This window comes from Clinocottus analis, unplaced genomic scaffold, assembly GCF_023055335.1.
Source record: "Clinocottus analis isolate CAN_PGR_092001 unplaced genomic scaffold, fCliAna1.0.p SCAF_9, whole genome shotgun sequence".
Taxonomy (NCBI): domain Eukaryota; kingdom Metazoa; phylum Chordata; class Actinopteri; order Perciformes; family Cottidae; genus Clinocottus; species Clinocottus analis.
The window spans coordinates 2694603-2718454 of NW_027176251.1; the positions used below are offsets into that span (position 1 = coordinate 2694603).

Genomic DNA, 23852 nt, shown 5'->3' on the forward strand with positions numbered 1-23852 from the left:
TTTCTGCCATTGTTCTGATGTAGTTTGAGGAACTACTTTCATAACTGCCAAAGATAGACGATCAATCTCACTAAATGTGAAACACTGAGTCATTTTTTTTTACTGGTATTTCAGTCCGTGTGAGGATTACATGGCGCACGGTTTTCCAGGACAGATAGATGGAAGACTCTGTAAAACTTTACCAACTTTACAGTATTTTTTTGGCAGGAATTAGTGAACTGTCAAGTCCTTCGATTCAGTTGTATTGTGTTAACCTTTTGGAAACCGACAATCTTTTGGTATAAAATACGTCATTTTTCCATTTTTTATCCGAACGACACAGTTTTTTGGACTGAAACTCCTTCCTAACAGGTCAAGGCTTTGTTTTATTGGAATTTTTGTTGCAGATTGTGATTCTTTAGGTCCTAATCTTTCCAAAAAGGTGTCTTATTGACCGCTCTAGGAGGCATTTTGGGGGAATCTGGCTCATATCATGCTGGATGGTCATAGTTACGATCAAAATATCTTTTAAAAGTGATTTCTTTTTGCAGATATACATTTTTTTCCTAAGACTTTGCTGAACAAATACATACAATAAACACATGTATCCATCAAGTATCTATTTAATCCATTTGTATATAATCAACTAATGATATTCTTTTAATGGGATTTTCCTCAGTGTTTTGGAGAAAGAAAAAACACATTTTCAGTAAGAATGCTCACAGCTTCTTAGCACTCTCGCTCTCTGTTTGTCAAAAGTCCTTCTTCTAAGGCCCACCGGCCTTTCTTCTTCTCCTCATCGCTATCATCGCAAACTCTTCCCCTTTTCCTGCGTAAGACCTTCGCTGTAGGGTCAAAGTGCAGCAGCAGCGGAAGAAGAAGAAGAAGAAGAAGAAGAAGAAGAAGAAGAAGAAGAAGAAGAAGAAGAAGAAGAAGAAGCGGCTCTCATGAGAGACGAGCGGTGTTTCACACAGATTTATTTCTTAAACACTATTTTAACTAAAACAAAGACATGTCAGTCACTATGATATACACGTATGTGTGTGTGTGTGTGTGTGTGTGTGTGTGTGTGTGTGTGTGTGTGTGTGTGTGTGTGTGTGTGTTCATACGGGGACCAAATGGAAAATCCAATTAAGAGCTGACAGTCCATTTTTTTATCAGGTTAAGGTCAGATTTGATGCTCGGATAAAAGAAGGTAAAAGGGACACTTGCCAACACTTATTTGCAAATAGTCAAGTGCATAAGTCATGGGATGACATATCTGTAATTGAGTAATTTGCCAAGATCCCATGTATTGTGTGAAAGGTGAACAACCTTTTCAGTTCCACCGTCCACCGACGGTTTCCATCGTCATCGATGGCAGAAATGATGCCACAGCGGTAGAGCGGTCTTCTCTCTGCTGGACAGCATGTCACATTTAAAATGACTCGTCACAGAGTTATTTTACGACGGATGTTAAACGAAACAACGTGTTTATGTTTGAAAGCCAAACTTTCAGTGGCTGAACCTAAACATTGCTCTATGATCAGGCGGGAAGTCAGCGCCCTCATGAGCTTGAGCGCGTCTGCAACAAAGTCTAAAAGGACGGCTCTGTTCTTGTTTAAAGTGTCTCAGAGAGCCAGACGGAACAATACCAGGACGCTAAAAACAGACGGCGCCAAATGAAATGGAGCCGTTGTTAATTAGAATATTTATACCTGTACTTTTTCTTCTGTTCCACGTCTTGATATTTCACCTGAAAGATTAAAGACTTATTGAGAACCTCGCTCACAATGAACTGTCGTGCGTGACAGACCTCCTCCGCAGAGACACAACCAATTCCTCCATGAATATGAATAGTGCTGAAATGAAGTTCACTCGAATGAGTCACACAGAGAAGGCACAACACCAACCAGCGCCGGGGTGGACCAGCACAAACATGTGATGTCATCAAGCTGAAATGTGCGGATTTGCATCCACAACCTTGAAGGTTGGCTGAACTACTAATCTGAATACGCACATGCATAATAAAAGCACACGATTAGAAAAAAAGGCGGCGAACCTATTTATGCTTTTGAATGCTGGATCGGACGAGCGTGCGATGAGACAGAGGGTCCAACTGGCGTTCATGAGAGAGCGAGCGAACCGCATTTTACAAGCCAGGCGCAGTCGGCCGTGGAAAAGAAGCCCGTGGCTCCGAGACAATTGAATTAACTCGTGTGGGAGTGTAAAAAACTGGGTAGTAAAAATGCGAGCGTAACAATGGCAGCCACTGTTGGCGGGCTGCAACTTTGAGCAGAGCAGAGCAGCGACAAAGATGGAGAACCGAGAGACGATGATATGGACTAATAAGTCACAGTTAGTAGGAGTAAAACACACAAATAAAGATATAAACACATGCGCGTATAGGCAACATGTTATTGAAAAACTGGGAGATTAATGTCCGTATGATACTCAGACAAATAACTTACAATGTACTGTGTTTGTGAGCAGTAACCTACTGTGAACTATTTCCCAGTAAAATACTGTGTATTCATTCAAATATTACAGTAGTCAAAGCTTTACTGTAAAAATATATATAAAAAACACACTAGTGCTGTGGGAAAATCACAGTAACCAAGAATCTACTGTAAAAAAAAAAATCATCACACTGTAGAAAATGACAGTAAATTCATTATATACTGTGTTTTTTCTTACAGTAAGTTGCTTGTCAATGGCTGCCAGATAATAATTGTCAATTTAACGGTGCATTTTTTACAGTGTAGTGGATAAAAAGTTGCTGTCCTCTCCCTCCACGGTCTCTCTGTTTTTTTATTAACACCAGTTCTTCCAAGCCGGCCTTGATTCATTGCTGACCTCCATTTAGCCGGGGATCAGACAGAGTGTGATGTCATTTCAATCTCTCTCTCTCTCTCTCTCTGAAGTTAAATATCCCCTGCCACTGTGATTGTGTTTCAATATCTGGAATTAGCATCAGAGGACGGCGGCCGGCATGCAGATTCATGGACAGCCCCCACATTAGTGAGAACAACTCCCTTTTTCTCTTTGCATATGTTTGACTCCTGCGTGAGACGGCTTTAATAAGTTAATATATTACAAAATAATAGACATTCGTCCTGAAGAGTTTTACAGTTGATGTGTTTTCACTCAGGATCGAAATACACTTCAATGAAATGATGGAATAAAATGTTACACAGTGGGCGAACTGCCTCTTTTATGGTTAACTCGTAAAATGCTTTCTCAATATATCACTTCAGGAAGAATAGTAATATGATCATTTCCTCCTGCTGTTTGTCACATAAGCTAATGTTTCTATATTTCCTGTATGTTGGAGAGAAAATGTCGACCCTGAATCCAAACAGTGTGTCGGTGCTTCTCCAGGTGATCGTGTTTAAAGAGGAAGACACAATAAAGTGGAAAACTGATCTTGAGGGACAGTTTTCATGTCACTAATTGTACTACAGCCGTTTAACCACAAGTGATATAAGAAATAAGGCTGAATGGTTTGTTTTGACTTTTGATATAAGCAGGAATTAATCTTTTTTTTCTAATTGTCATTGAAAAGAATATTATGATGAATATGGTGTGATTTTTGTGAGGGATCTGTACCAAACAATGATGTTTTCTTACGTCTGTAGAATATGACGTAAGGCCAGGATGTCTCTGCAGCTCCTGTATAATTTAAAATGACATTTGAACACACATTTCACTCCCAACAAATAATGTGCCTCCTGCGGTTTGAAGGTTGCAGGAGGCCGAGATGCTCACAGACAAATGATGCAGCGTGGAGTCTTGTTCATTTGAAGACATCATTATTACAATACCCCAGCTCCCGGTCTGTTTCACTAAGACTATACACAACTGCTTTTTCCATCTTCATCATGTTCCCAATACATAGAATGATAATAATAACTTTACTTATATAGGACTTTTAAAGAGAGTTTACAAAGTGCTTTCAAAGCATAGACTCGACCCAAATGGCATCAAACAAAAAGGATTATACCATAAAAGATAAAACACAACCAAACAAATAGTCAAAAAGAACAGTAGAAAACAAACAAATATATAAAATATACAAACAAAACCATGCGGGAAAAAAAACTGCACAATAAATTATCAAAAATAAACAAATAAATACATAAAAAGACGACATCACTTAAAAGCGATTCTATAAAAAGGGTTTTAAGAAGTGATTTAAAAGAAGTTAAGAACATTACTTCATGCCTTTATGGCTTTAAGTTTGAGTTTTTACACTTAACTTGTTCGGCACAATTGCTGATGGATGTATTGTTATGATCCAAAACTCCTGCTGCTACATAAACATTCATGTGATATTTAAACTTCCAGAACAGCGACTCGTGCCAATATGTTTGTCTTTGAAACTATGGCATTGGCATAAATCAATAGAGCACAGAAACACAGATCTGGCTGTACTACTACTAATAATACTTCAATCTTCAAACAGCGCTTTCCTAAATTCCCAAAGACGCTTTGTGCATATTGTATCAGCTGCAAAAAAAAAAAAGAAAATAGTACGAGTGACCGTCTGAATGTCATATGACATGAAGCCAGAGAGATGTTTTATCTCACCTTAAGCAGGTTGCTCCTCCCGATAAACACCAGCGGCACACCACACACACACACACACACACACACACACACACACACACACACACACACACACACACACACACACACACACACGCTTCAAAAACAAGATTTTCTTTGTTTTATTGGCTGGTTTATTCAATCAAGAGACAGCCAGCAGATTGATTCACCTGTCGTTTGCTCAGTGGCCCTAAGAGCAAGTCAGCCAGGCGCAAACATTCATATTCATCTGTGAGTCCTGTGGGTCTGTCTGTGTGTGTGTGTGTGTGTGTGTGTGTGTGTGTGTGTGTGTGTGTGTGTGTGTGTGAGTAGTGTGATCCAGTGGGTTTTAAGGTGTAATCCGACAGCTTTTTTTAGGCGGTTTGTGTCGTTCCACCAGAGACCTTTCCCGTCTTGGCCTCCTGATCTTTAATCCACTGTCTTGTTCTTTTCCACTTCACTGAGTACACAGACAGTCTGACAGAGCAAACTCTACGTGTGTGCTGAAAGCCAAACACGGCCTATAAACTGTCTCTCTCGGCCTCGCAGTCTGTCGCTCCATCTCCACCTGTCTGTGCTCGCCTTGCCTTCCTTTTTTCTTTCTGTTTGTCTTCCTCTAATCTCTCTGTCTGATACACACTCACACACACACACACACACACACACACACACACACACCGTGTAGGTTTTTCTATTTCGACATTTGAGTCCCTCTTATCACGTCTGGTTAGGTTTTAGCTCCATGCACACATTGTAAAACCTTTACAGACAGGTGTGGCTCTCAAGCTAGCCTTTTTTGTGTGTCACTATTCAATAATACAATGCTGGTTTACTTATTAGTCCCACAGGAGGGACAGTTTGCTTGCTAACCCACTCCCTTGTTTCTATTTTGTAGTATTTATTTGACCAATATATACATATATATTCATATGAAACTGTGCTGCACAAGGAGGATTTTCAGCAGCTAAACTAGTTATTTAGAGCCACTGAAAAATCATGGAAATGTCTGCAAAACAGAGCAATGATTTGATCATATTCCACAAAATGACACAATACAACTTTTTAAACCACCATCGTCCTGAATAATGACTGGGCCTCTCTTCAAAATAACTGTTCGATGCGTAATTTGCTTCGTCAACCACGAAGAATAAAACATGAGGATCACAGGAGTGGAGAGATTAAAGGAAAAAGAGGACCGGATTGACAGGATAGGGAAGAAGGCTTAGGGGACAAAAGAGGTGAAGAAAGGTCAGGCAGTAAAGAGGACAGAGAGAAGAAGTGTCTAAGGGGATAAAGATGGGATGAAGGAAAGGGGCTAAACGGGGACAGAGGAGAGGAGCTAGAGAGCGATGCGTGTGTCATACAGAGCAGGAGTGCAGAGCTAAACACTTTTGGGCAAATAATGAACCGCAGAAGAGGTTTCAAGGTGTATTTTGGTTGCGAATGTGTCACTTCTAATGACACATGTGAAATATCAAAGTATTGCAACACAAACATCAGAGTTATTGTCGTGATTTGAGTTTTCTGTTTCCTGTTTGGAGTCTCGTGTCCTCCGTGTCTCTGCACTTCCTGTCCTGGTGATTGTCCGGGATTGTCTGTCTAGCTGCTTCCTGATTGTGGATTGTCTGCACCTGTGCTGCCCTCGTTGTGTCCACCTGTTGCTCGTTGCCTCCCTCTTGTTGCTCGTTACCTCCTCTTGTATTTAAACTCTCTGTCTCCTGTCTCCTTGCACTGTTTCCTGGCCCTTTTTTTGTTTGAATTTAATATTCTTTGAACTGTTTTACGGCGTTTGGGCCCTACTTCCTCCATCCCCTGACATATTGCATGTGATGTGAAAGTTAAATCTGATGTAAAACTGTACTATAACATGCACATGGATTTTTTTTTTTTTACCATTAATTCAACACACATTGTTTTCAGTTTGACTTATTCCTGATTCAACTACATGCGCAGTGGAGTTATCTCTGCAGAGAAGAGATGCCGTGGATGGAAACAATTTGAGAAGTGGGTGCTAATTATTCTATTGACCTCTGCACTTGAAGAGTCCTTGCCACTAATGGCTGAGATGCCATTAGCACATCCACACACAGATGCACTTGTTAACCGCTGTCATACAATTAGCTCAACGGCCATGAACCCCCCCCCCCCCCTCACTCACTTAATCGAGGACAAGGACAGCAGTCAGGCGAGCACAGAGACCGCACGCATACGCGCGTCCACGTGAGCGATGGCTGATCTACTCCCCAAGTCTCTGAACTCTCATCCAACGTGTGTGAGGACGACATTTCTTTAGCTCCGCTCAACACGGAGTATTTCAGCTGCTGGCAAACGTCCAACCCAAAATGTAAAAGTACAACTTGCAATGATAGAAAAAGTGTTCGGGACAAATGAGAATCTCCCGAGGACATTGAAAAGAATTAATTCTTTGTTGATTCATTTTTCATTTTTCGGGTTTATTTGAATATTTCTCTTGAAGCGCTTTCCCCTTTAACTTAAAACTCTCCTCACTTTGCCCTTCACGCTACACATCAGCTCATATTAAAACTGTGCATTTTCATTTCATTTGTGGATCACATTTACGACGTCAATTTGCAATTTCTTGGGAGCCTTTCATGCTTTTCAGCCATGACGCACATATCTGGCTCTTTTTGCTCTCGAATGGAAATAAGTGATGTAATGCTAAGAGGCGTTCACAAGGAACTGATAGCCTCACTCGCCAGTTACTTTGCAGCCTGCACATACTTGTGTTGTCTCCTTTCATTTGTGGTATCGGTTTTGGCCTCCTCACTCCGTCTCTCTGGCTATTTGTCAGCCCCCTGACACGTCTTTCTGGCCACAAACCTTTGACATCCTGTGTAGCCACCGAGCATCACGCTGACTGCATACAGGCTATAAATTGTATTAAATAGCGGGGGAAAAATGCACAGTGACAGAAGACGTCCATAACTTCATTCTGGAAACCCGTAGGGCGGTAAATAAAGCCACACATGCACAATGAGATGGAGAGAGGCAGACTGCATGAACGTTAAAACGTGGTATGAACAACTTGATGAATGTGGAAGGATGAACACACACACACACACACACACACACACACACACGTACGCACACCTATCTAGAGCAGTGCCAACACTTAAATAAATGATCAAGTTAGGAATTAGGGTTGGCTATAATTATAGAAACCTTGGCTCTCTCCAGGTGTGTGTTTGTTACCCTCTGCAGATGTGATGGATACTGGAGGACTCTTTCTGTCTCTTTCACTGTCGGTGGTGAATGTCAACAGAATCTCATTGGCCTCCAGTTCAACCTGACGTCCGTCCCTTGGGTGTGTGTCTGCCCGCGTGAGCGCCGGTTTAAAGCGTTAGTCAGAGAGGGACAACACTCGGAGGCTCACATCCTATTAGGCGGTTTGTATTGGAATCGGCACCGTGGCATCGGGGGAAAGAAGAGGCTTTTGACCTTTTATTGCTCAGTGATTTGCACTTGTTTGTCGGACCGGCGCCGCGATTGCTTTATGAACCATGAAATGAGAGGATTGATATCGATACCAAACTTGGTGTAGTTAAGTAACTTTCATTAAAGTGAAGGCGCGTCAAGTAAGAGGAAATTAAAAGGGTGAAACTGAGAGCAACTGTTAAAGCCTGTTGCAATATAGTTTATTTAAAATATCTGGGGGGATTTTTCACAAATCAATTTTAAACTCAAACGCATAGACAGCTTCTTTAAAAGTAGGTCAGGTAACAACTTACTGTCTCGGTGGGAAACAGGAATTTGCTCCATAAAGCTTTGATTAGAGAAACTAGTTATCAGCTACAGTAGACTCTCTCTTCAACGTTGCCATCGCTAAGTTATGGAAGCCCATTTCTGCCCAAAAAAATAATAATTAGGACCAAAAACAAAAAAAAAGATTGGACTTGTACTTGTTTCGTTGTATGAAAAATACATATTTATATTTAAATGAAGGTATTGTAAAACCAAAGCGATGAAATAACGTATTGCTTAGATGTTTGTTTTTTTAAATTTTCATCAACGGAAAAAAAACTATTTTTTTTATTGTCCTCATTTAATTTTTTTGTATTTATTTTTTTTGGGTCCTAATTTTTTTATTTTTTTTTGTCTTCATTTTTATTTTATTTTTTGGAGTCCTAATTCTATTTTGGGGGGAGAGGGGGTCCTAATGTTTTTTTTGTTTTTTTTTGGTCCTAATTTTTTTGCGTTCTAAGCCGTGGCGCTAGCATGGTATTTTATACCTAATTATCATATACGTGGAATATTTTCAGAGGTTTCATGTTTTTCTTTACGATGACAAATGGGAGCTGCGTTGCCGCAGGATGTACGCTTTTGAAAGTTTCTCCAGGCGCTCGACCAAACTGGAACCACTGAATGAAGCAAACAGAGAAGGAAACCTCCCGAACCGACATGAAATGACCCCTCGTGTAAACGCACTACACAGTCGGCAGACAGTCTGAAGTGGAAAGAGTAGATGTTGATGTTTGGACACATTGCTCTGTGAAACCGATGTATGAATGTCAAGTTCTTAAACCTTCATTTCTTAATGCAGCCGGTTGATTGAAGAGTCCGGAGAGGCTCTTTTGTTGGCAGAACCGACAGAAAAAAGTGGAAAGTGAGCGTATGACAAACTTTACTGGCACTCCAGCTGGCAAGGAGCGAAAATGTTAGCTTTTTTTTTTTTCATTTATAAATATTGATCATTATTTTAACGGAAAAGTGAATGTACAGGGGGTTTACACAGTTTAGTTACCATCACAGTGTAAAATACAGTTTTACTAATGATCATTCAGTAAAATAGGCAATCAGGACATCTGCATTTATGCTTTTCTAGTCGCACAGCTACTAATGTTGGAGTCATAGCGGTTTTATTACAGCTCATACTGACTTCAGAGCAGTTGGGAGGCTTTTTGGGATGGATGGAGCCTTGAAGACCAGCTATTATAATACAACAAAGGGATCGTATCGACCAATACGGATCATCAATGATCCACAATTAGTATCAGCGGCATAGAATATGTATTTTATTTGCTCCCTTTCTTTTGTGCTGATCCGTGAGTTTAATGATCAAGGGCAGAAATGAAACCAAATGTCTGACAAAGTTCAGTATTTCCACAGCCAAGACTTTGAAGCTCCAGCAACACAATAGGGCCCAACATCCCATATAGGTCGTTGATACACTATTGTGTTGCATTCATACACATTTCACAAGGGACATCGATATGTTCTCACTGCCTCCGTCTCTGTTACTTGATGATTCTCCCAGTATGCCTCTCTCTCTCTCTCTCTCTCTCTCTCTCACCTCTCTTCCTGTCTTCAGAATCAAAGAAAACCAGAGCCCATCTTGGGATTACACCAGCCGCGATGCCTAATCTGCCCGGGGGATTAAAGCGCTTCCTCTCTTCCTACACCCCCGTGCACAGACCACACCCACCTTTTGAACTCGGCCTTCATGTTGATCTCCACTCCTACCTGTCAAGTTTTGGGACTGCGTCCCGCAGCAACCGTGATGATGATGATGATGATGATGATGATAAAACTGTCCGCAGACAGACAGAAATATAAACACCTGGCAAAGCACTCGAGACCGACTCGGGCAGGAGGTGTCTTCAGGACCACAGTTAGCCATGACAGACCCACAAAGTTTGTGTGTGTATGTATTTATGACTAACCAACTTGTAAAAAAGAAACACAGCTTGTTTATAGTCAGACTCATTACTGTAAGTTGGTTAAAGATGGATAAATAAGGCAATTATGCTACAAAGTAATGTTACTTTCTGATGCTTCTCATTCATAAAAGTATAATAAATGCATGGATTTGACAGCGTGATGTTGCGCTTTATAGTACTGGATGACTAAAACTGTCCAAGAGGGGTCTTTTATAATATGTATTCCTATCCTGCATAGTAATCCAGGCTTTGTAATCCCTGTAACATGCCAAAGTATTCATGCTGCTTTTCTCTGCAGACAATGACTCGGCCAAAAGAACAAAAAGTAAGACGCTTCAACTCTGAAACTGATATTCAAGGAGAAGAAGGAATTCTCTGCACATCGTTCAGCAGTGAGCAGCTGAATCCGGCGCTCCGATCACTCATTGATTTAGAAAAAAAAACAGCTCCGGCCCCTCTCTCCAAACTGAGATTGGACCCGGGAGTCCCTGGCCAATGATTCGAATCATCGACTTTTACGGCGCGAGCCCATAAAAATGGCGAACATCAATATCGAAAACAGACAGACGACAAACTGCAAACCGAGGTAAACTTTTCCTTTTAAACCTTCTCTGGTTGCGCAGAGCCAGACTCAGGCAATGACACACCGAGAGCAGACAGAGAATTAGTTTCATCAAAAAAAAACATTCCTGGAACGGACGGACAGTATTTAGTTCAGGGCGGGCTGTGCTCACGCGCTGCAGGGTCCGCTGAAGTCATTTGTGGAGTATCTTCAGGAGGAGAAGTGCGTAGCTAAGCTAGTTATTTTACTAAGAGCGGAGGAGCCGTCATAACACTTCCTTCAGCTAATGGCCTTCTCCCCTCTACTCAAAGAAAGCCTTCAAACCAACATAAGTTGCTGCATATTCTTGTTTTTTTTACCTTGACTTGCCGTGTTGAGATTCAAAACTTTATCTAAACTCATTTGTTATTATCTTCATAAAATAGCTTGAAAGGAAGAAAAAAACACTGCAGTTTCTTTGCCCGAGGTGTGATCCACGCATATGAAAAGGTAATGTGCACACAAAAAGACAACTGACTTGTCTGATGTCTGCAAAACACACACACACACACACACACACACACACACACATCCATCAGAGAGGAGATGATGAGACTATGAGCCAGCTGTTAATGAAAGGTTTTGTAAACAACCCACCCTGACATAAAAGCCAGCTGATTACTAGTCGGGAACAAAGCGCCGATGGACCGGGATAGCATTGCTAATACGCACACACACACACACACACACACACACACACACACACACACACACACACACACACACACACACACACACACGCACTGAAGGAGACAACAGCATCTCTTTGGAGCCCTGTGGGACATTGGTATTATCACTGAAGAAGACACACACACACACACACACACACACACACACACACACACACACACACACACACACACACACACTCCCTGGCAGAGAAAGAGAAGTAGTCACATGTTACAGTGCAACATAAAAGAGCGGTCTCAACAGTGAGATATTGTCATCATCAGTAGAGTACACAAAGCTGCAGATACACAGACACACACACCCACACACACACCCACACACACACACACACACACACACACACGGTATATTCAGAAATTCTATTGAAGCCCAGCGGGATGTTATCATAATCCCCAACAGGTAGGAAGCAGTACACCAATCAAGGTCACCTCTGCTGCAGTGAATGGAGAGCGAGTCTGATAACAGAAGACCGAAGGAAATACAGTTTTTAATCTACCTGCTGACAGGAAGGAGGGGGGGGGGGCAGGAAACAAAGAACATCAAAGATCTAGACCTCTGAGAGAGAGAGAGAGAGAGAGAGAGAGAGAGAGAGAGAGAGAGAGAGAGAGAGAGAGAGAGAGATGACAGTTTAAATTACAGTTATTATTTTTTTTTAGGAAGTGTGCGTTTTCATTCTGGGTCTCGAAGGTAATTTAAGTTTATGTTTGGTGAATAGGGGCATAATAATATATATTTAAGATAATAATATCACATATAATATGTTCACATTGTTGGAACCAGATGTGTTGGTCAAGAGGCACAGCCGGGAATTTAATGAAAACAAAGATGCAACTGACAACACATTGAAATGACAAAAGAAAATAACTCAAAATATCACCACAAAATTTGGTGCTTGGTTTATGAATGCATGGCCTGATGGGAATTTCCTCGATAAACCACAAAATCAGTCTAAAACAAATCTTTCGACAATCCGATTTCTAGTAAAACAACACGAGGTCTGTTCTGTTTCTTCATAAAAATGTTGTTTCATATTTTTTTGTCGTTCATCTTATGACAATTCTTTTAAGAGACGGCATTGTGCACAATGTTGTGTTTATCAGAAAGGAAGAGTTTGTGATGTGAAGTAAGGTTCTTCACAACTTAATTGTATCTTATATCTTCTCTTCTATATTGTGGAATATAGTTATGATAATTACACAATCCAATAACTTTTCCGCAGCTCTTCGCTATGCAGGTGAAGACACTGCAAGTGTTACCAGAGATGGTAGTCTATATGAAATTTGCTTTGATTTACTATCTATGTGGTTTCATCTCCACCCGACAGACAATTCATTCTACATTCACGGATGCAAAGTGTCTATAAATAAACTTTATAACGTGGCTTATTGCTCAGCGATGCTCTTTCTTTGTTTGCGCTTGTGTGTGTGTGTGTGTGCGTGCGTGTGTGTGTGTCCCTCTCTTGCTCTTTCAGCAAATAACAAGTGCACATTTAGCAAGAGTGAAATGATATCGCGCAAATACTATAGAAGGGTTAAAGGCCATGAAAAAGGCACCGAGCACACAGGTCACTGGAGGTTGCACTTCTTCACGCCAAACTCAATAATCAAACCTGAATAGTTTCCTTTCACTGATGGATGATCAACCAGGACACAGAAAATGAGCCAATCGGAGGCAAACGAGCCCAAATAATAAGCCCCAGTAATGAGATTCTGTCCATGTGTCCACTTAAAGCTCGACAGCAATAGAAAAACTGTCACAGGGAGTTACTTTAAATTCTTGCAAAAAGCAGTGCCATTCACATTTCAGCTGCAGTTTAGTGTCTCGAATTCAGCCACCAGCATGGTGCGTGCCGAAATCTGCAAACAAAATAAACGGCTTAATCTCTTCTCTAATGCGCACAAGCACACAGAGAAAACCCGTATTGCACACCGTCAATTACACCAGCGATATCAAACGATCCCCCAATGGCTTCCCGGTTCTGGTTGAAAGGAATCAACAGCGCACACACGCTCAAGATGAAAATGAATTCCTTTCTTTTTTGCACATTCCAGCAGAGGATTGAAAAGAATAATAATAATAAGATGAAAACACGAATGCTGCCGACTGAACGAACATTTCAGTCACGAGCCAGACGGGCTCAGATTGAGCAGCAACCTCACGGAGACAAGTTAACAATGTGGGTCACTCATCACCTCCCATCAGTCTCAGTCACTCCACGCAGCGTTGTGTATGTTGAGGAGCTTCCAGAAAGCTCCGCTGCGAGTGAATCACCGTTGAAGCGTGGACGGTTTTGGCATCTTTACTCCCACTTGGTGGTTAGTAGACCACCAGGCCGATGTCTGTCTGGGTATCGCTTCAAACGGTGGATTCTGTTGCACACAAACTGTGCAAAACACTTGGCAGGCGGGGGCCGACTGGACAGCAGACTCGTATTTGTGACTTTCTGATCCGTGGCGCTATACGGGGACTGACTGGAGGAGTCTTTAAGCAGAGTCCCACTCTGCACAGTTAATGTTACTTATGCCCGTGTTTTTCAACCTTTTTTTTTACAACAAATAAATCCCGCGGCACACAAAGAACCCCAAAAAAGTTACAAAATGTCACATTGATGCAGAATACAGCATATATGGTAGGTAATTATTGCGCTACCTACTAGCATGGAAGAGTATTTAAGTATTTAATTACCCCGTCAGCCACTATATTCCAGGCTCAGACAATTTAACAAAGGGAAATTATTATTAAATGATATTGGACATTTTGGCGATCTCTCACGGCACACTAGTTGAAAAATTACTGATTTATACGTTCAAGTGAGCACCGGATTTGCATATGGCGTTTGTGCGCGTCTGTCCTACCTCCAGAGATCTCGTTGGCGTGGTCAGGAGGCGCCACCGCCTCGGTCAGCCGCTCTCGCTCAGTCTCGTCTTTCCCGTCGCTCTCACCTCTTTCAGCTGCAGCAAATAAAACAGGATGAAACCACAAGTTAGCAGACTAGCGACTGTTATTTTTGTGATTGCCTTCTCTATCCGGGTCCACACACACACACACACACACACACACACATAATCACATATCGATTACTACAGAGGAGCGAAGTGGAGCGGAGTAGAATAGAGTAGAGCGATAGAAAAGAAACAAAGAAGTGAAACGCATGAACGCACCTTTATGTCTGCCCTGAAGCGGCCTGCTCTGCTCACTGCCGCTGACGCTGATGACGCTGACCGTGTATTCCTTTGAGGCGCTGTAATCTGTTATCAACACCTTAGTGTCAGATTTGGATATTATGATCTCCCTCTGCTGACCACCTGGAAGAGAGAGAGAGGGGGGCAAAGGTGAGAATTATTAGTATTCTCGTGGGCCGAGACGAGGTTAAGTTAAAAGTTAATTCGGGGAAAGAGCTGATTAACATCGTCTATACTGAAGGAAGGAAAAAAACTATGTTTAAGGTCGGAAGAATCGACTTGTAGTGGATTTATTTGGCCATGCGAGTCTTTGTGAGCGTATATCTTCATACAAATGTTAAAATGGAAAACATAACTCCACAAGCAAGATGTTTTGTGGTCTAAAATGTTATTCTGTTTGATGTTGGCGTTGTTGTCATATCCAAGGCTTGTTGTGGAGCTAAGAGAGACGAAATGTTCGCGGTAGTTTTGACGTTAGGAAAATACAGTTTGCCCCTGAATATATATGTTGTGGATCTTCAGAAAGAAACCAGTAAGTGTGTACTTGTGTTCTCTCCTTAGCCGCTAATCCCCATCAGGCCAGCAGGTCACATTATCACCCCCATTTTAATTTTGACCCCGCAATCAATGTCTCCATCAATAAGGAGTGTGTGCTTCCTCAGCTCTCCTGTCCCTCGTGCCTGCAGAGTGATGATTAATGACGCCTTTAGGGGAAGAGAGATAAATCTCACTGAAGGGGACGGCGGGTCAGGTGAGGTAGCTGCACGGATCAGTGGTCACACCACAAACCAGAGCCGTAGTCTGAGCGGGGACACACAACTAACTGTCAATCTACCAAATATCTGGGCTGAAAGTAAGAGGCAGGCATTCACTGGCTCACATATGACAACTGGGAGTAGATGGCTGTTATCCAAAGGCTGGAATTCATTTTTTTTAATTGTTTTCACAGTGAACATGTTGGTTGGCTTGTCATACTAGAAAAAGCACAGGTGCAATTGATGACATTAAAAAAGGACTTCCTTCTCTTTAGGTGAGTGCTAATTCTCGCTCACTGTCATCGCTGACTGATACTCTTGATGGAACTGAACTATCATTAATTAGTTTCACTTGTGTTTATCCTACATTGACAAGCCAAAATGTCTGCCATGGAAAAAAGGTCTCGGGATCAACCAGCAATCCCCTGCTTATTCGTTTTGATAAGAAAAAAAACATCCTAATTATTTTCTACACTGAGTAAAGCTCCTCTCATTTCTGTGACGTGTGAGCTGTTAAAACTCAAACGTTTGAGAATACGCCAATTCCCTTTCTTTCCAAGAGTTAGAACAGTATTAGAAATAGAAAATTGATACCAATCACGTGTCTATGAGCTAAATGTTACCTTAAAAACATGTTTGGTCATATAGAGAAATGTAAAAATGCTTAGCTTAGCATCTCATATTTGTGTTAATTGCAAAATTCAGCGAAATGACTGCACCAGGTCCAGAAGTTGTTTGAGCAATAAACTCCATTTTTATATTTATGTCTGTGTGAAAGTTGAGCTAATGTGATAAAACATGTCTCCAGAGGTGAACTTTGGACAGACTGAGGCTATAGCTTCCTCTTTTATCAACTCCAGGTCTTGGCTCCATCGTGCACAGACGTGAGAGGGAATAATCTGTTCAACTCCTGACAATAAAATAAACACACATATTTCACCAAACTATTGATTTATCCCTTTAAATTAGTGTTAGAATGTTGCTCTCCAAAGACTTCAAACAACATAAATACTGATCAGATTTGTTACCGTGATATCAAAAACAGCCTGCAGTTTATGGGGATGACGCAATAGTGAAAAACCCAATAAAGTCATTATCACTCCAGATTTGGACAAACAAAGTGATGCTTGACTTATTTTTAAAACTGTTGTCACATTCATTTTAAACCAGAATATTTTTTATTTTAAAAAAAAAAAGCTGGCTGGGTTTTCATGACGTTCTGCTTAACATGAGTTTTGCATCACAAATGCAAAACAGGCCTGTTACAATAATCAGAAAGCCCAACTAGACATGTTGTTTCACTTTGCAGTGGCCAAAAAACATGCATTTAAGACAACAGCAAAAGGCTAGCATTTAGCATCAGTTTACAGGGAGGCTAGCATTCAACATCAGTTTACAGAGAGGCTAGCATTTAGCCTCACTTTACAGGAAGGCTAGCATTTAGCCTCACTTTACAGGAAGGCTAGCATTTAGTATCACTTTACAAGGAGGCTAGCATTCAGTATCAGTTTACAGGGAAGCTAGCATTTAGCATCACTTTACAGGGAGGCTAGCATTTAGTATCAGTTTACAGGGAAGCTAGCATTTAGCATCACTTTACAGAAAGGCTAGCATTTAGCCTCACTTTACAGGGAGGCTAGCATTTAGCATCAGTTTACTGGGAGGCTAGCATTCGGCATTACTGGGAGGCTAGCATTTAGCATCAGTTTACTGGGAGGCTAGCATTCGGCATTACTTTACAGGGAGGCTAGCATTCGGCATTACTGGGAGGCTAGCATTTAGCACTAGCTTACAGGGAGGCCAGCATTTAGTCATTCCTCTTGCAGTGTGACAATAAGTTGCAGTTGTATACAGTAAAAACTGAAACTTTGGAAACTGGCTTTGGCGTAATCTCTGCTGAGATTTGAGCGAGTAAATATTGACATCTGGCACTGATAAATACACAAATGTGCAAGTACACACAGACACAACCCACACTATTTGAATTTCACAATTTTTGGCAGGCTATTGAACAGACTTCCAATAAGTGCTTATTTTAGTTCACTTCATGCACTGTCATAGAATAGAGAATAAAAATAAAGCTACTGGATAGAGAGAGGAAGCAGGAGGGTTGACAAGGGGAAAATGTTTTTAAGAATATAAGCATTTTGAAAGAAAAACTACCATCTTTCTTGGCAAAAATAAGTCATCTCCTTCGACCATAACCTGAAATCTTATCCAGTTGCAATTTAGTTGAGGAGAAAGTAGACATTATGTTGAGTAGCTTTCACTCTGACTGCTGCTTTTGTGATCTAAAAGGGTGTTTTATTCTCAACAAAAGGACTTCAGCCATTGTTGAGAAGCTTTACTGCGGGTGTTGTTTACCTCATCTAACACCGATATCAGGATATCTGTGTCCTCATCCTCCTTATTACCAAAGAAGGCTTTATTAGCCACATAGTGCGAGGACACTGAAAGGTTTTTTGTTTTTTTGCATTTGCTGAATGCCAGTGAGCTACTGCTGCACTCCTCCCTGAGAGGAAGTGGCCATAAATTTCAGTTTTTGTTCTCTTTTCGGCTGTCGGAGGCAGCAAGGAATTGTCAGACGAGGCGTTTCTCGCAAAGGGTTGTTTGCGAGAGAGAGGGTTTTTTTTTTTTTTACGATACGGAGTGCTTATTCAGTCCTACTTATTCATTTTTACAGCGGCTGTGATAGGATTATCTCCATTCAGCACAGCATTAATACCAACAAAGGTGTAAGGTATAATGTGAAGAGGATGTATGGCTGTGATGTCGTACGGGCTGATAACTGACTGCAGTGTGTGTGAGACGAGGTCCTGCACTGTGTCTGTACCGATGCAGATAACAGCAGAATATCAGGTGTCCATCACGCCGACAACTCGGTGATAATGCAGTTTACCGCTGAATGAATGACAACAATGGTTACCGTTGTTTGTCGCCTGTCTTGTGCCCACAATCTACATCCAGTGAGTCAGATTAGTCCTGGACTGAACTCCATCATGACTCAGTGTGTGTGTCCTACTGTCCTGTGTCGATCCTATCTGTCCCATTTGAAGAAGAAGAAAAAAAGTGCTGACAGGCTCCACTTACGCAGCAAAAACATTCCTTTGTCTCAAACTTGGCAGAGGTGCAGGACAAACTTTGAGTCCTCCACATCTCTCAGGAGTGTGATCCCTTCAAAGGGGCTTTGATAAGAAGTAAATTACATAATCCTTCCCGACAGACAGAAAATCCAAGTCATAATGGGATCCTTCCCTCTCGAATTTAAACGTTAAGTCCTACTTCTTTGGCATAGAAGCGTGCGTGTGTGTGTGTCTGTGTGTGTGGGTGTGTGTGTGTGTGTGTAAACAGCACAATGATCCTACCTGTACTGTTGTAGAGGAATAGATAGCTGTCAAAGTCTCCTTTGGGCTCCTTCCATGAAACGAGGAGTTTGCTCGGGCTCAGCACTTTGAATCGCAGCCTCCTCGGGACTGGAACTGAAAAACAATTAACCACAATTATATTGGCTTCAATAAAGCTAAGGGATGATGATGATGATGATGTTTGGAAATAAAAACAATGTGTTGATGAATAAAAATGATGATCAACACGATCCCGGCCACCAGTCAACAAGTGTTAACATGACAACAAGTTAGAGGTTTGAACCCAGAAACAACCAGAAGAGACCAAAAGCGTCATAAAGAGACACAAATCAAATTGACTGAGGAAGGACAGGGTGAGGGCTGAGTGAATTTTCCATTTTGAAGTTCCTGTATCCATGAGAGCGACACATAAAGAAGCAGCTCGGCATGGCAGACAGCTCAAAACAGCATGAAAGAGGTTTTAAAAGCCACAGATTTAGAAGACACTCCAGTCAAATTCTCTTCGTAAGATATTTTCCAAGGACAAGCCAGGCTTTCTGTCACAAACAAGTGAAAAGAAGTATAAAAAAAAAGAAGAAGAAGCAGTTTCTGCTTGTGCCAATGGCTACTATCGAGTGGTCGGTTCACACGGCAGCATCCTGAGCAGCTCGCTTTACTTTCCAGCCTCTGTCAATAATAACAGATCTGCAGCGGCCTTGTGGTAAAAATAATGCTAACAGCAGCCATTCTCTGCATGTGTGTGTGTGTGTGCGTGTGTGTGTGTGCAGTCTGTGGCTTCTTACAAACACACTGAGACAGCTTGTTTGTAAGAATTAAAAAATAAATGTGGTGGAGACACATAAGAGAATTTGACTGAAGAAAAGAAGCGACACAGTGTCGTGTTATTGAAGACTACAAACTCCACTCGTCTTTAATCTGTTCCTACAAAGTGTCCACAAATGACGAGACACTGTCATCCATAAAATGTGATGACACCGCCAATGTAAAGTCACTTTACCTGTCAGCACTCAAGGATGTAGGTTCAGGATTGCACTTAAGAAGCAGATAGCTTCGTAAAGTACAATACTAATGCTAAACAAAACGTTTTAAATGTTCTCCTTTGCAGCAATCCATGGGAATGAAGACTAAGAGTATAAATCCAGTCTGAAGGTATCTCGGGAATAAAACTATTGAGCTACAATTGAGATTCCACAGTATCCCTTTAAGCTGTCATAAACTTTGAAGGACCCCTCACGTTTACCGCTGACACCATGTTAGCGATTTAACAACCGACAAAAGATGTGTTGTCGGTCTGTGGATTAACGGCATGCGATGATTGTCTGAAGAGTGCTGACGTGTAAAGACTTTACATCCGGCATTACGGAGAAACCGTTCAGAGAAGCAATGGGTGGTATGACGTTGACAAACCTGAGGTGCACCGTGCAGGACTTTCACTCGCTGCTGACGCACAGGCCTCAGTCTTTCTCAATGGAAAAATCCCAACCGGGCCAGAAATCAGAGGCGGCACCGCATTTTCCAAATTGCATTGTTGTTGTTTTGTAAGAAGGAAAGTTAGACATGCTGGACTCAAGCTGTTAATTTCCACATTTTAAAGGTTTAAGGAAGGAAGCAAGGAAGGCCAGCAGCGTGCTGGGCGTCCTCCCTGGATGCTGTGGAGGTGGTGTAGGCCAGCAGGACGATGGCAGAGCTCTCATCCCTGATGAACAACACCTCCCGCCCCCATGCGGGACTCTGGCCGCGCTGCTCAGCTCCTTCAGACACCGGCTGACTCGTCCAGGTGTCTGAAGGAGCGGCAGCAAAAGTCCTTCCTGCCCGCTGCCGTCAGGCTGCACAACAAGCTGGACTCACGACTACGAAACACTTAATAACGCTTCAAACACTTTGGACGCTTTAATTACGTTCAACTGGTGCAATGTAAACACTTTTTTATACACTTTTTATTCCGTCTGTATATCTAATGCTGCTATTGTATTCCTCTTTACTGTTTGAACTGTTTATTTACATTACTTGATATTTTATTTATTATGTGTCTCGTGTGTGCACCCCACTGTGATAATGATGATAACCATTAGTAGTAGTAGAAGGAACTTGAGTCAACTATATACAACTATAATAAACTTATTTAGTTTACTTTTACTATAATAGATATGCTATATGTTTGTTAATAATCTATAGAATTGAAATGTATAGATGTTCTAACTTTTCTCCACTGAAGTCAATTATCAAGATAAAGAGGAAAGTTTAATGTCAGCATGGACTTGCCTTGAAAACATGTTTAATTTAGCCCAGTTTTCAATGAAAGATTTAAAAACAACAGAACAACAGATCCTATAACGCCGTTTGATTTTCTGTCACACTTCTTTTTCTTTTGACTTCTTGATGGAGAGAGAGGGGGCCTTAACCCGGCCACGGCCTCGACACCCGCTCAAGTTCACAGTTTCACATTTTGCTCACAATACTTTGCTGAAGTAATCAAATTGCGAAACCTATCAAATACTCCGAATGCATGGAATGAAACGGTATAATTACACCCCACAATACGGATCTATGAATAATTTAAGCCTGCGATAGAGCTGCTAGATGATTACTCTGGTATCATTTAGTGTGTGCTTGATTGTAGGTGAATTGAGTTGGCAGGCAGGGTACTAATAACCGGGTGGAAATTGCCTTGAATACCTTAGTCTTTGCTTTGCATGTCAATGAACACACACACACACATACACACACCCACTGAATCATAATAAAAAGGGGATGTAAGAAGTGAATGAGCCAACTACGACCCTCTTTATTCCGTGAATGCATGTCAAGCTCTCTGAGTTTCTAGTCAGTGACAGCAACTATGATTAATGAATATGGACATAATGGCTCCAATGGGTGCGGATGCTGACAGAACATGAGGGTCTCTGATATGAATTACCCTTCGCAGTCGAGCCATAAACATCCTCCAAGAACTCAACATATCACACACTCTCCTGTCTGAGATTGCCCGAGACGAGCCGTCCTCTCACAATAAGATACTCGGCCTAAATACTGTAGCCGACCCCCGGCTGAATGAGGTGAAGTCTGCAGCCTGAACTTACAGCGCCGAGCTCAAACACACAGTAGATCACACAAACCAGAGCTCTTTACTGAGAAGAGTTACACAGCTGGAATCAGCGAGCCCCCTAAAGCTCCTTGCATAAGCTTCCTGCCAGGTAGTAAAGGCAAATCCAGGCGTTTGGCAGAGCTTTAGCGACGACTGCTTAGCAACACAATTTTGCTCCAGTAAATAGTCTGAGTCACCGAAGCGCCAATGAAAGAATTCAACCCCAAGCGCCAACATTTTTTTTTTTTTTTTTTTTTTTTTTTTAGAAATCCCTTCAAACCCCTATATTTAACATGTTCTCACCTTGCGCAGCTTAACCTACATTCAAAAGGGGTCTAATTTGAAGCGCGCGCGTCTAATAATCCCCCCGACTCTGAATTAGAGAAGTCTGCAAACTGGAAGCACGTGAACAAAGTGATATTATCGAGTGATACACGCACAGCTTGACGCCCGGTCTTTAAGAAGGGATGGCTCTTCCCGGGATTAGCGGTGGTGAAAGCTACAGGGGATTCCTGGTAGATGAGTAAATGGGGTCCAATCCTCTGCTCCTCTTCCTCTTCCTCGCTCCATCCCTCCCCTCGATCCTCGTCTCGGTTTCATTTTCTTCTGTAAGCTTCTTCTTCCCGTCGTCTGATTTGGTTGTTCTGATCCACGTTGGCGTCTATTCATCCTGCTACTCTTCGCTTCTCTCTTCGTCTTCCTTCCTTTTACTTTGCTTTCAATTTCCTCTTTCTTTACTCAACAATCTCTCTTTTCTGACTTTTCTTCTTTTTTTTTGGTTCTGTTTAATGTGCGATCCAATTTTTCTCCATCTCTTATTGCCAGTCGCCTCGTTCCCGTCTCCCTCCTCTCTGTCCTCTCAATCTCATCGTCTGTCTCACCCACTCATCCACTTTCTCCTCCTTGTCCACTTTTCTCCTCTACTTTGATTGGTCCTCTTTCTCATCTTCATCATCTCTTCTGCACATCCATCTCCTTCCTCTCTAACGCATCTCATTCAAATTAATTCCCCGTTTCCCTCGCCGGAGATTAGCGCGGCACCGACTCCACGGCGAGTGTTCAGGCGGCGGTGGCGTCACTAATATGCAGGATTTATGGATGACGACTGCAGGCTTGCACTGTCACCGCAGAACAGCCAACTGTATTGTACATGAGAGAGATAAGGGAAGTGTGTGTGAGTGTGTGTTTATCCAGCACGCGTTGTGTGACGAGGCCGCCGTCTCGTCGGGAGGAGAACTGCTCTGCTCATCGAGATAGCACTTAACCCAAATCCACTCTCTCTTTCCACCGCTTCACTCTTTATATCGCCTCTGCTGCTCTCATGAAACACTCCGCTCTTTTAGGACATATCTTCTTCTCATCCTTGGGTTTCAACTCCTCCTTCCTTGTCTTCTCTTCCTCTCTTGTATCCTATCTCCTCCTCCTCTGCTCCACTTCTTCCCACTTCTGTCCTTTAGTGGCTTATCGCCTTTTATTCTCTCATTCATCGTTTTACCTGTGTAAGTGATGCTTCCCTTCCAGAACTCTTATCTCTCTACTGCATTGTGCGGACGAGTGTGTGAGTGTGTGTGTCTGTGTGTGTGTAAAGGCTGCTCTCTAATAAGGACTGGCTGAGTATTAAGAGTCTGTTGATGATCTGTCTCCATGTGCAGTCTGGTGAAGGAAGCCATAAAACTTTGCATGCCTGCCAACCAAAAGTACAAAAAAATACATCACCATAAAATACCCAACTAGCTTAACGCTGAAGGAGACGCCTGACATTAAACAAGAATTAAATACTGGATTTAAGAGCCTGCCGTTCTAACACGGACCATTTCCAAGACCAGGTCGCTCCTGTGTTCACGTCCACATGTACAGACGTGGATCATGTGTTGCATTTAGTCCTCACAGGATCATTTAAAGGGTCGTTAATTACACCCATGGTCAGATTTCTTTGTAGTTTTGGTCGTGA

The 23852-nt window shown here is 42.0% G+C and overlaps 1 protein-coding gene across 4 annotated transcripts in view; it reads right to left on the reverse strand.

The window, feature by feature from the left end:
- col14a1a (collagen, type XIV, alpha 1a) overlaps window positions 1–23852 on the reverse strand; it is a 124474-nt gene that overhangs the window by 93255 nt on the left and 7367 nt on the right. For all 4 annotated transcript variants that reach the window (XM_068569298.1, XM_068569296.1, XM_068569297.1 and 1 more), the window contains exons 3-5: window positions 18817–18930; window positions 14676–14819; window positions 14370–14465 (exon numbers count right to left, since the gene is read on the reverse strand). In XM_068569298.1, coding sequence (XP_068425399.1) covers window positions 14370–14465; window positions 14676–14819; window positions 18817–18930 — 354 coding nt within the window. The remainder of the gene's footprint in view (window positions 1–14369; window positions 14466–14675; window positions 14820–18816; window positions 18931–23852) is intronic.